This window comes from Akebia trifoliata, chromosome 9 (assembly GCF_017979445.1).
Source record: "Akebia trifoliata isolate Shusen 1 chromosome 9, ASM1797944v1, whole genome shotgun sequence".
Taxonomy (NCBI): Eukaryota; Viridiplantae; Streptophyta; class Magnoliopsida; order Ranunculales; family Lardizabalaceae; genus Akebia; species Akebia trifoliata.
Window position 1 is genome coordinate 14,867,480 of NC_141383.1, and position 14,009 is coordinate 14,881,488.

At 37.0% G+C, this 14,009-nt stretch overlaps 1 protein-coding gene across 1 annotated transcript; it reads left to right on the forward strand.

Annotated features, from left to right (window-relative positions):
* Window positions 1-393: 393 nt before the first annotated feature.
* Window positions 394-1,158, forward strand: LOC147394368 (uncharacterized). Its single transcript, XM_086453281.1, has 2 exons — window positions 394-517; window positions 662-1,158. The coding sequence occupies exons 1-2, from the start codon at window positions 394-396 to the stop codon at window positions 1,156-1,158; spliced, it is 621 nt and encodes a 206-aa protein (XP_086309407.1).
* Window positions 1,159-14,009: the final 12,851 nt, after the last annotated feature.

Genomic DNA, 14,009 nt, shown 5'->3' on the forward strand with positions numbered 1-14,009 from the left:
AATCCCCGGCCTATACCCACATTTTTGAAACCCTCAAGCCTAGCTCCGTGGAAGTCCCGCGTGTCATAGGATCATCTATTGCTTTGTAACGCACCTTATTGCTTTTGTAACACGTTATCCCGTGTAATTAATATTATATCAACAAAGTTGCCTTCGGGCTTTGTCTCGTGTTACCTTATTTAGTTATTTGCTAGCTACGTTTGGTGTGTACGATAATTATTACAAGCTTGCAAGTGGATTTGACCCCCTTGCGTCGCACGACCTCACTTCGAAAGAAATACGACTGTGACAGTTGGTATCAGAGCACAGTTAGAATTTCAACCACGTTGGTTTTTGTACACGTTGGTTTTATCCCCAAGCTCTTCCCCTAGTTTTCATTAGTTCACGTGAATAATGGCAAGAGGAGCTGCAAGTATCGCGGACCAACCCACTCTAAACACACCACCACCATGTACAAACAAGGAACGCATTAAGGTATTAGAAGACAAAATGGCCATGATATCCGGTCTCGTTGATGGTATTGCGCAATTAGATGGTCACTAGAACACGCTGGAGGAAGGATCCGAGACTTTCAGAGCTAGAGTGACTAACATCGAGGAAGATACCCGAAGAACCATAACTAATTTGCAGGAATAGATTACGAAGCTCACTACGAAAGTAGGTCTCCTGGTCAGAATCGTCGATAATGAGCGGCCTACCAATAGTGATGCTTCTCCTTCGCACTTACGAGTCCCTGAGCCACGCACTTTCAGTGGTCCACACAATGCGAAAAAGCTCAAGAATTTCTTATTTGATATGGAATATTACTTCCGTGCATCTTCCCTGGATTCAGAAGAGGTAAAGGTAACAACAGTTTCTATGTATCTTGCAGGTGACGCCAAAATATGGTGGCGAATGAAGTACACCGAAATAGAAAATGGCCAATGCTCCATCGATACATGGGAAGACCTCAAAAGAGAGTTGAAGAATCAGTTCTTACCCGAGAAAGTGGAGTTCATTACCCATAAAACGTTGAGGCAATTCCAACAGATAGGTACCGTGCATGACTATATCAAACAGTTTTCTATCTTGATGCTTGATATCCATGATATGTCAGAGAAATGCAAGTTGTTCTTGTTTACAAAAGGGCTTAAGCCATGGGTTCAGACAGAACTATAGAAGCAACGTGTGCAAGACCTCGTGACTGCTATCACCGCAGTTGAGCGGTTGACAGACTATTCTCTCATAGATGGGAGTAGAAAGAAGGCACCCAATCAGTCGAAAGGGTACTCTTCGCAGCGTGAACATAACAATGGGTCTTCCAAAAGTAAAAATGGAGGATCTAGACATAGTCCAAGTAGGAGATCCCAACGGGATTCCTCCCCTTCAATGAACACAGGTACCCAGTTTAACAATCACCACAGCAAGATTCTGTGTTACTTGTGTGGTGGTCCTCATTTGACGTTCAAGTGCCCGTAGAAGAGCAAGTTAAACGCACTATTAGCTTTCCAGAGTGACCTTAGTCACGAGAGTTCAAGTGAGAGAGATGAGGATGAATCTTCTCACATGGGAGCAATGCATTTATTGAATGCAATGAAACAGATCTCTGAGACTAAGAAGATCCATCAGCGTAAGGGTCTCATGTATGTTGATATGGATATTGGTGGTAAGCCTACCCAGATAATGGTTAATACGGGAACTACGCATAGCTTTATTGCCCCTGCAGAGGCGAAACGCCTCAATATCCGACTCGAAAAGGATTCAAGCAGTATGAAAGCTGTTAACTCTGAAGCCACTCATATACAAGGGTCGACCAAGTGTGTGGTCATCAAGATTAGTCCATGGAAGGCTAAGCTAGATCTACTCGCAGTTCCACTCGATGAGTTCAGAGTCATCATTGGGATGGACTTTTTACGATAGAACAGGGCTATACCGATGCCATTCGCCAATACTGTGGGTACTTTGGGCATACTAGGTGAATGTCCAAGTTTCATTCTCCTCTCTACAGGTAAAAAGGAGGAAAAGATGATTTCAACTCTACAGTTAAAGAAAGGGTTGAAGAAAGGTGAGCAAACGTATCTTGTTACCTTACGAGTTGAATCTGATGATCAGGACCATAGTTCAACTCTCCCATTGGTAAAGCAGGTCTTAACAGAATTTGATGATGTGATGCCGAAAGAGCTTCCAAAAGCCCGACCGCCACGTAGGTCGATTGATCATCAAATCAAACTAGTACTTGGTGAAAGTGCCCTTGATCCGCGGGGTGCACAGATCCGCTTTTGACCCTTGAGGTGTGGGAGTCGCCACCTAGTTATTACGGTGTAGGAACCGATCAATGACTCTAAATAGATAAAGAACTAATCTAGAACAGAAATAAACTGAATTCGGGGACCATGTTACAAGGTTGGAAGGTGTTAGGCACCAACCCTACCCGGTCAAAGCCGGTCTCTACTAACTTCTCAAATAAGTTACATTGCGAAAAAAAACCTAGATAATAATAAAATAAAAAAAAGAAGTTCTACCTTTCCGATAGCAAAGACTTTGTTCCCTTAGATCCGACAAAAATTGCTCCTTGTACCGTACTTCTTGCTTCGTTCTGTCTCTGAATTTGATTTTCGATCTCCGAGGTAAGGTATCTCTTCTTTCTTGGATCTGAATTCCTTGAGTTTGTTAATGGATTTTGGGATGTTCTTGAAGGGCTTTTAGGTGTTTTTTAGGCTAAAATCAAAGAAAAGATGTTAGGTAAGGAATTGGGACTCCAAAACTAGGGTTTATGCGAGACTAGGGGGGCTTTTAGACCTACTTCTCTTATGGTTTTTTATTTGATCCAAAAATAGGGTGTGGGGACCTCTATTTATAGAATTTTTTAAGGGTTGATTTGGATAGAGGTAGTATTTAATTAAAGTTCTTTTAATTAGAGTTGTGTTTTAGTTAGACTTGTTTTAGGTAGAGTTGTGGAGTTGTGTTTTAGTTAGAATTGTATTAGGTGAAGTTGTGTTTTAATTAGAACTTTATTAGATTGAATTATTATTTAATTAGAACTCTATTATGACTTTTGGTCTTATTTGATTGACTTTTAATATTTTGACTTTAGTCTTAATTGATTGACTTTTAATATCTTGACTTTAAAAGTCAATCAAATAAGACCAAAAGTCATAATAGAGTTCTAATTAAATAATAATTCAATCTAATAAAGTTCTAATTAAAACACAACTCCACCTAATACAATTCTAACTAAAATACAACTCCACAACTCTACCTAAAACAAGTCTAACTAAAACACAACTCTAATTAAAAGAACTCTAATTAAACACTAACTCTATCCAAATCAACCCTAAAAAACATCTATAAATAGAGGTGCTCACACCCTATTTTCGTATAAAATCATAAACCCTAAGAGAAGTAGGTCTAGAAGCTCTCCTAGCCCCCCATAAACCCTAGTTTTGGAGCCACAACTCCTTACCTAACATCCCTCCTTCAATTTTAGTCTAGAAAACACCTAAAATCCCCCCCAAAAACACCCCCAAATCCACAACAAACTTGAAGAGTTCAGATCCAAAAATAAGGAGATATCTTGATCTAGGAGATCCGAAGTCAAATCCGGAGGCAGAACGAAACAAGGGAGTACAGTACAAGGAGCTCTTTTTGTCAGATCTGAGGGAACAAAATCCTTGCTATCGGAAAGGTATGTAATTTTTTTATTTTATCTAGGTTTTTAGCAATGTGATATATTTGGGAAGTTAGTAGAGATCGACTTTGGCCGGGCGGGGTTGGTGCCTAACACCTTCCAACCCCGTAACATGACCCCCGAATTCAGATTTTTTATGGTAGATTAGTGCTTTTTATCCATGTTAGAGTCAGTTTGGTTCCTAGACCATAATAACTAGGTGGCGACTCCCAAACCTCAAGGGTCAAAAGCGGATCCGCGCACCCCGCGGATCGAGGGCGCTTTCAGTGGCGACTCCGCTGGGGACTATTGAGGATCAAACTTGAAAAACCCCAAGTATGGGAGCATTGCCAAGATGACCTAGTTTTTTTTTATTTAGTTGGATTTATTTTATTTATTTTTTCTCTTTATTTATTTATTTTATCTTGATTATAGATGATTTTAGGTATTGCATTTTTTTTTCCAATTAAGGATCACTTTTTGATGACTCCTAAATAATGAAAGATTCAAATTAACCTATGAAAATGATGGAATGATGGAGGTTGGACAGAAGTATTAAAACGTTTTTAGAGAATATTCTAGCAAGAATTAAGTCTGGGAGCCTATTAATAAAATATAGATCTCATCGAGTAGATTAATTTAGAATCTGAGTTCACTCAATTTCGTTATCGGAAGCCTTAGATATCATCGATGCAAATTCAATCTGTAAATCTGGAATTATTTCTGAATGAAAGTTGTTATAGCAACGTTAAAACTTTTTTACAGAATATTCTAGTGAGAATTAAGTCTGGGAACCTCTTAATAAAACGTAGATCTCATCGATTAAATTAATTTAGAATCTGATTTCACTCAATTTCGTTATCGAAAGCCTTAGATATCATTGATGCAAGTTCAATCTGTAAATCTGAAATTATTTCTGAATGGAAGTTGGGACAGCAACGTTAAAACTTTTTTATAGAATATTCTAGTGAGAATTAAGTCTGGGAGCCTATTAATAAAATGTAGATCTCGTCGAGTAGATTAATTTAGAATCTGAGTTCACTCAATTTTGTTATCGAAAGCCTTAGATATCATCGATGCAAGTTCAATCTGTAAATCTGGAATTATTTCTGAATGAAAGTTGGGACAGCAACGTTAAAACTTTTTTACAGAACATTCTGGTGAGAATTAAGTCTAGGCACCTTTAATAAAATGTAGATCTCATCGAGTAGATTAATTTAGAACTTGAGTTCACTCGATTTCGTTATCGGGAGCCTTAGATATCATCGATGCAAGTTCAGATTGTATTTTCCTAATTTACAGAAAATCTGAATTTATCTAATGTTGGCACAATTAATGTTCTTGAGAGTGAGCTCATCTCAAACATTGTCATTCTATCATCAATGTAACACCTATTGGAATCTCGATTTATTTTGGATCACCCAAAAGTGATCATTGATTGGACCTTAAAAATTATAAAAATTATGCCTATTGCAATGTTTGTTTGATCATTATCATATGCCATATTTATTGATTAATTTACCATGATCTTGCTTGAAATACATGATTGATGTTGATCGTAATGTTAATGTGCTTATGTGATGGGAATAATGTGATCTTAATTGAATATTCATATGATTTGAATGATTTTGGTTTTGATTAAATGTATGATTGGTTTGATTGGACTATAGGCCCATTTGTTTGAAAAAGGTCTCGGGCACACCCCACCCTATTTTGTACACACCACATGCACGTTTGCTGTTTTACTCACTTACACGTCCCATTTAGCCAACGTGGCACTAGTGCGTGGCCCGGTCTCTTCGGAGATGCGACGTCATTCATGAAACCCACAACGCCAGTCACGTACCTTAGGGTATATCAAACTGGGGCATCAATACCATCTGATCAGGTGATTCTGAGAGATATATTGATGCACCCAGGCTGGAGTGACCTGAGCCTTTTACCTATTGTGAGCCACACAGTCACATGTCCCGATTGCCAACGTAGTACTAGTACGTGGTCGGTCCCCTCGTGGGATGCCAAACCATTTATGAAAGCTACAACTCTTGACTCGTACCCATAGGTATATAAAAGATAATCCAAGTATATCAATTGCACTTCTTGGTCAAAATCGGTGCCTAGGCAAGATCTTGCCCCGATGTACCCTACTGTACGAGGGGGATAGACTACATCTATTCTAGACGAGAGGTATTTAAGTGGGCCCTTGCTCAGCATTGTGCGCCACCTCTCAACTGGAGATCAAACTGGCTGTTTTTGGCTTCAGAGAAGTGAGTTGAGGTTTTAGATTATCACCTATACGGTATATCAAACCAAGTCACCACGTATCGAGATGTATATAGGTGTGCTTGGGCAAGGGTGGTTAGATAAAAATGCATTGCACGTAGTAAACCTAGAGTCTAGAAGCATTCCTATAGGTCATGACCCGAACTGACTATGGGTGTTCCTAGGTTACTTTATTCAATCCAACCAACAGGTAAGTGGGCAGACCGATCCAGAATAATCAAACAGAACTCGCAATATCGGTCCGACACAATCGGTGAAATGTACCGATTAATTTGAACCACTTAAACCAGTTGACCCAATGGACAAATGGATCAAACTGATCAATACCAAATCAGTTGGATTAATTGGTTTTACTTTTAAAGATCCAGACCACTTTTTATAGAAAGATTCGATCTTAGGATCAAATTAATTTGTCCGATCAAAGGTTCAATCCCAATCAGGGGTAGACCCGCATCTAATCTTTCTCACTTTCTTGGTTAATATAGATTTATAGTGCATTTGGATTCGATATTTTCCACCGATCTTGGGCTATTATATATCCAAATTTTAATCATGTGGTTAAGAGTGAAACCTTCAGAATCAATGATTAATCTTAGGTGCCCCTAAATGTTCTAAACCCTCATCTGTGTTATTTTGGGTCCTTTAAAAAAGTCGTTTAGTCAAAGTACTAATGTCAAATCCAAGTAGTCCATCCACTCAGAAAGACATTCTCTCTTTGTAGATAATTGTCCCTAGTTTTCTTTAGGTTTCAATCCAGTTTTCGTCAGTCTTTAAATCCAGTTAGTTGTTTCAGTTACGTTAGTTTTTCTTCAATTTTCAAGTTTTAGTCGAGTTTGTCAATCTATGTTTTTCAATTCCAATAAAATATAGAAGCTTCTGATTATCATGCGTGTAATAACGATTTGAGCATAACATGAGAAATGACTCAAAGCTTACTAATCAAGCTCGATAAATATTTGAATTAAAAAGTACACTCAAAAAGTACAAATGGGTGATACATTGTCCTCAAGAGAACATGAGAGAATAGTAAACTTACTTGAGAAATTCAACAATATTTCTTGCATGATCTCATAAGATATATGGATGAATTACACAAAAACATAGATAAAGTCAAGAGTGTTTTCAAAAGTCAAAGTTCATCGATTAAGAATGATGCAGTTGAAACCATCGACAAATGTGTTAAGATCTGCAAGAAGAAATTCATCATGTTTTTCACTTAAGAAAGAAGAGTTCTCATTCGCGAAAGAATATAAGGTTTTTTTTGAAATTTGGAAAGGATTGAACGAGTCAACGTCAAATACAAAGAAGTCAATCACATTCAATTTTGTAAAAGAAGACTGAAGATTTTTCTTTATTAGAAAAAGACTAAAAATTATTCCTTCTCAGAAGAAGATTGAAGAATATTCATTCTCAAAAAGAAGACCTTACTCGATAGAGCAATCAAGACATTAAGTTCCTAAAACCTTGGCCAAATCAAGTAGTATTTCACAAAAGGAGGCCTTCATTGGTCGAACCATTTTCCTGTCTTACCAAGAAAAAGATAACCGTCTTTAACCCCTCGCAGCCTAAAAAAAAAAATCAATAGCCTTTTCTTTCTAAACTATGCCGACCAACCTTGGGAGGAAATCTTATTATGAACTACGTTTTGACCTGATCCCAAAAGAGAAAAGAAATATTTGGGGTACGTAGGCAACCTGAGAAGTTACTTCAGGTCCGGTCATGAAAAAAAAAATATATTCTCTTAAGGAAAGTATTATCCAAAAAGAAAATCCCCTATTGAAATGTTCAAAAGAAAAGAATGCCAAACTAAGGGCATTAAAAAAAAAATCAAAAGAATTGATAAAAAGAAAAGAATGCCAAACTAGGGGCATTTAGAAAAAAAATCAAAATAATTGATAGAAAAGAGAGAATATCAAACTAGGGGCATTTTGGGAAGTTGAGCCTTATATCTTTTCTTTCTAAACCATATCCTAAGCCCACCTATTAAGTCCTCCTGAAAGCTAATTGACTCGGTTAAGGTGCAGGGAACTGAGAAGTTGTCGAGTTGGTTATACAAAATCATCAAGAAAAAAAGAGAAGTCCGTTAAGTCGAAAACCTGAAAAGGCGACTTAGGCAAAATTTAGGGCATAACCATAAAAAAGAAAGCCTGCTAGGTTGAAAACCTGAAAAGGCGACCTAGGCAAAAATCAAGGCATCATCAGAAAAAGAAAAAAATAAAGCCCGCTAGATTGAAAACCTAAAGAGGCGATCTAGGCAAAAATTAGGGCATCATCAAATGGGAGGAAAGGTCCCGTCAAGAAGAAAAATCCAGAAGGAAGCTTGTGTAGAAATTGCAGAACCATTCAAGTCACGATATTTGTCTTTCAGCCAAGAGCTCACATCCGACGAAGACAATGTTGAAGTCGAAGAAATTAGAAGTCATCTTAAACATTGTAGGATCTTCAAAAGTGTGTTTACTTGTTTAAGTGTTCGCTAATGGAAAATGTAGAATCATCAACCACTTTGAAGAGGAAGATCTTCTATTCTAATATTTATCAAGATTGTTTAAGTCCAGCTCAAGCATTTTTTAAAAGATACTCAAAAAGAAAATGTTCGAATTCCTTATTGCACATATGATAATCTTAAGAGTCTTAAATTTAAGAGAATGTCAGTGCTTCTATCTGTCATACATTAGAGTTCAAGCGTAATCCAATCCATCAGTCTCGTAGTCAAGTCTCAATTAAAGCCAACCTTGAAACTAGGGGCATTTTTGAAGGTCATTTAATTCCAAAGTTTTTGTTCTTAATCACATGATAAAAAGAAAATCATACAAAAGTTTAAAAGTCCGACGAAGCCCAATGATAATTATGAATCCAGATGCATGATAAGCCAATAAAGGCTTGATCTTTCAAACTTTGAACTTGATTTTGAATCATAAAATAAATTAATAGGATTGTTTAAGTTCCTATAAATCTAAGCCCGAGAAACGTGGCTTAGTAAGTTCGAGTCCGAGAAACGAGACTCCAACTTTTTGAATCATAGAATGAATGGGCTTGTTGAAGTGCCTATAAACCTAAGTTCGAGTCCGAGAAACGAGACTCCAACTTTTTGAATCATAGAATGAGTGGGCTTGTTGAAGTGCCTATAAACATAAGTTCGAGTCTGAGAAATGAGACTCCAACTTTTTGAATCCTAGATGAATAGGCTTTTTGAAGTGCCTATAAACCTAAGTTTGAGTCCGAGAAACGAAACTCCAACTTTTTGAATCATAGAATGAATAGGCTTTTTGAAGTGCCTATAAACCCAAGTTCGAGTTCGAGAAACGAAACTCCAACTTTTTGAATCATAGAATGAATAGGCTTTTTGAAGTGCCTACAAACATAAGTTCGAGTCCGAGAAATTAGACTCCAACTTTTTGAATCCTAGATGAATAGGTTTTTTGAAGTGCCTATAAACCTAAGTTTGAGTCCGAGAAACGAGACTCCAACTTTTTGAATCATAGAATGAGTGGGCTTGTTGAAGTGCCTATAAACATAAGTTCGAGTTCGAGAAATGAAACTCCAACTTTTTGAATCCTAGATGAATAGGCTTTTTGAAGTGCCTATAAACCTAAGTTTGAGTCCGAGAAACGAGATCCCAACTTTTTGAATCATAGAATGAATAGGCTTTTTGAAGTGCCTATAAACCTAAGTTTGAGTCCGAGAAACGAAACTCCAACTTTTTGAATCATAGAATGAATAGGCTTTTTGAAGTGCCAAGTTCGAGTTCAAGAAACGAAACTCTAACTTTTTGAATCATAGAATGAATAGGCTTTTTGAAGTGCCTACAAACCTAAGTTCAAGTCCGAGAAATGAGACTCTAACTTTTTGAATCATAGAATGAATAGGCTTTTCGAAGTGCCTATAAACCTAAGTTCGAGCCCGAGAAACAAGACTCCAACTTTTTTAATCATAGAATGAGTAGGCTTTTCGAAGTGCTTACAAACCTAAGTGCGAGTCCGAGAAACGAGACTCCAACTTTTTGAATCATAGAATGAGTAGGTTTTTTTGAAGTGCTTACAAAACTAGGTTCGAGTGCGAGAAGCGAAACTCCAATGTTAATAGGATTGTTTAAGTTCCTCTAAACCTTAGTCGGAGTCCGAGAAACAAGACTCCAGCTTTGTTTGAATCATATTGAATTAACAAGATTATTTAAGTCCTTTAGCCCGAGAAGCGTGGTTACAATAGGTTCGAATTCGATAAATGAAACTCATTTTTTCGAACTCTAAAAAAGAATTTCAAATAAGATTTAATGAAGTTCCTACAATGTTATGACTCCAATTACCACATTGTTAAACCTTGCCGTGATTGTTTTCATTGCATAAGTGCATCTCAATTTTGAATCATTATTGTCAGTGAGAGAAGATCTAGGACCTGACACATTTTTACTCAGTAAGCATCACACCATTGCACACACGTGCACTTTTACATTAGTCAGGGAGAATTTTCTAAAATTCGAGGATCTGACACTGTCAGTGAGAGCTCACACTCAAGGACCTGACAACCTTTTAATTTGGGGAGAGCTTTACCCTCAAGGATCCGAACACCGACGAATTGCTAAATCAGGCTGCAAAATGAACTGTCATTAGCTTTGGCATTCAGATATCGCACTATCTACCAAAATAGATTTGCTATCTAGTTTGCTTCAACCCTCTGCCAAAGAGGGGCATCTGTAGACACCCCATTTTTGCATCCGCCTGATTAATCAACTCGTCAACCCGATTGCAATGATTCCCAATGATGGATGTGTATTCCATTGCTTTACTTTGTTACCAGAAATATTTCAGAAATCCGGATGAGGTATCTCGAATTGACAAAACCTTAGAAATCACGCTACGATAGGAAAATACGACCCCAGAAACATAGAAATCATCATCTTTCAGACAAAAAGAAGCTTCACGATAAAAATGACTAAAAAACTATCAAATTACCAAAATACCCCTAACATCAAAACAACCCTAGAGCCTACATTACGCTTAGGAAAACCCATTCAAACACATAAAATAATAAATCGAAATCAAATAAATCGTTTAGCCAATTTTCACAGAATTTGACAAAATTACGAAAATACCCCTCATAAAGTTCACAACCATTTCACACAAAAAATTTCATAAATGACACAAACTAATATTTCCATTGAATTTCTTACGAAAAATCGATTCTAAAACATCCTAGAACATTAAAAATCGACTTAAAACGTGAAAAGTCCTCTCCGGGGGCAAAACGATAATTTCACAATTTTCATAATTAAAAAATTTGAAATTAATAAATAAAATATTAAATAATTAAAGTGAAATATTAATGAAATTAATTTAAAATTTTGAACCTAAAAAATCGATTAATCGGACTCTCAGGCAAAATTGTTGAGGGTTCGTGGGATATTTCTTTAAGGACCCCTCTATTTGGGGGTCCAAAGAATTAAAGAAATAATGAAGGGGCCTTCTTCAAAAATTAAAAGTAAATCAAGCAAGACTGAAGTCAAGGTATTAAAGTCAATCAAGTGAGACTAAAGTCAAAAATTAAAGTCAATTAAGCAAGACTAAAGTCAAGATATTAAAAGTCAATCAATTAAGACTAAAGTCAAAACATTAAAAGTCAATCAAATAAGACCAAAAGTCATAATAGAATTCTAATTAAATAATAACTCTATCTAATAGAGTTCTAACTTAAAAACAATTCTACCTAAAATAATTCTAATTAAAACACAATTCTACCTAAAACAATTTTAACTAAAACACAACTCTAATTAAAAGAACTCTAATTAAACACTAACTCTATCCAAATCAACCCTAAAAAACATCTATAAATAGATGTGCTCACACCCTATTTTCGTATAAAATCATAAACCCTAAGAGAAGTAGGTCTAGAAGCTCTCCTAGCCCCCCATAAACCCTAGTTTTGGAGCCCCAACTCCTTACCTAACATCCCTCCTTCAATTTTAGTCTAGAAAACACCTAAAATCCCCCCCAAAAATACCCCCAAATCCACAACAAACTTGAAGAGTTCAGATCCAAAAATAAGGAGATACCTTGATCTAGGAGATCCGAAGTCAAATCCGGAGGCAGAACGAAGCAAGGGAGTACAGTACAAGGAGCTCTTTTTGTCAGATCTGAGGGAACAAAATCCTTGCTATCGGAAAGGTATGTAATTTTTTTGATTTTATCTAGGTTTTTAGCAATGTGATATATTTGGGAAGTTAGTAGAGACCGACTTTGGCCGGGCGGGGTTGGTGCCTAACACCTTCCAACCCCGTAACATGATCCCCGAATTCAGATTTTTTATGGTAGATTAGTGCTTTTTATCCATGTTAGAGTCAGTTTGGTTCCTAGACCACAATAACTAGGTGGCGACTCCCAAACCTCAAGGGTCAAAAGCGGATCCGCGCACCCCGCGGATCGAGGGCGCTTTCAATGTGTTTGAGAGAGTTTTCCTAAGCATAACGTAGGCTCTAGGGTTGTTTTGAGATTAGGGGTATTTTGATAATTTGATAATTTTTTAGTGATTTTTATCGTGAAACTTCTTTTTGGGTCTGCAAGATGATGATGTATATGTTTTTGGAGTCGTATTTTCCTAGCATAGCGTGATTTCTACAGTTTTGTCAGTTCGAGATACCTCATCCAGATTTCTAAAACATATCTGGTAACAAAATAAAGCATTGGAAATAACATCCATCATTGGGAATCATTGCGGTCAGGTTGACGAGTTGATTAATCAGGCGGATGTAAAAATGGGGTGTCTACAGATGCCCCTCTTTGGCAGAGGGTTGAAGCAAACTAGATAGCAAAACTATTTTGGTAGATAGTGTGATATCTGAATGCCAAAGCTAGTGACAGTTCATTTTGCAGTCAGATTTAGCAATTCGTCAGGGTGTTCGGATCCTTGAGGGTAAAACTCTCCCCGAACTAAAAGGTTGTTAGGTCCTTGAGCGCAAACTCTCACTGACTGTGTGAGATCCTTGAATTTTAGAAAATTCACCTTGACTGATGTAACAATTATGCAAGTGTGTGATTTAAAATCTGTGATAAATTTCAAAGAGTTTAAGTTTAAACTGAGTAAAATCTGAGCATAATTTGAGCATTATTTAAGCATAAAATGAATATAAACTAAGCATAAATTGAGCATAGTTCCAAGAAAACCCTCGGCAGTAACTGAGCAAAATCCAATTTAACCCTTAACGGCATCTAAGCAAAATCCAAGATAACCCTTGGGGGCAACTGAGCAAAATCCAAGATAACCCTTGGCGGCATCTGAGCAAAATCCAAGTTAACCCTTGGCGGCAACTGAGCAAAATCCAAGATAACCCTTGGCGGTAACTGAGCAAAATCCAAGATAACCCTTGGTGGCATCTGAGCAAAATCCAAGTTAACCCTTGGTAGCAACTGAGCAAAATCCAAGTTAACCCTTGGAGGCATCTGAGCAAAATTCAAGATAACCCTTGGTGGCAACTGAGCAAAATCCAAGATAACCCTTGGCAGCATCTGAGCAAAATCCAAGATAACCCTTGGCGACAACTGAGCAAAATTCAAGTTAACCCTTGGCGGTAACTGAGCAAAATCCAAGATAACCTTTGGCGGCAACTCAGTAAAATCCAAGATAATCCTTGGCGGCATCTGAGCAAAATCCAAGATAACCCTTGGTGGCAATTGAGCTAAATTGACAAATGAATGAATGAATTTTGATAAAGAATGAACGAATTTTGAGAAAACTGATTAAAACGAATAAATCTGGAAGATAATGAATCTGGAAGAAAAATGATCGATTCCAAGAATGATTGAATCTGAAAAAGAATATGGAGAACGAAAGAATGCCATATCTCCTATGTGAGATCCAAATGCTTTTGTTTGAACCTCAAAGATTTATCCAAAAAGTTTCATGAATTGAAAATCGGAGTTTTTATTTCTTTTGAACCTCAAGGGTTTTTTTTTTTTTTTTTTTGAAAAACTGTTATTAAGAGGGTAACCTTAAGTTTGGGGTTCTCATTATCTTTTAGGATTAACATTGCTTAAAAATAAAATGCCCCTAGTTTGACAATGAACATGGCCTTGAAAATAATTGAACACAT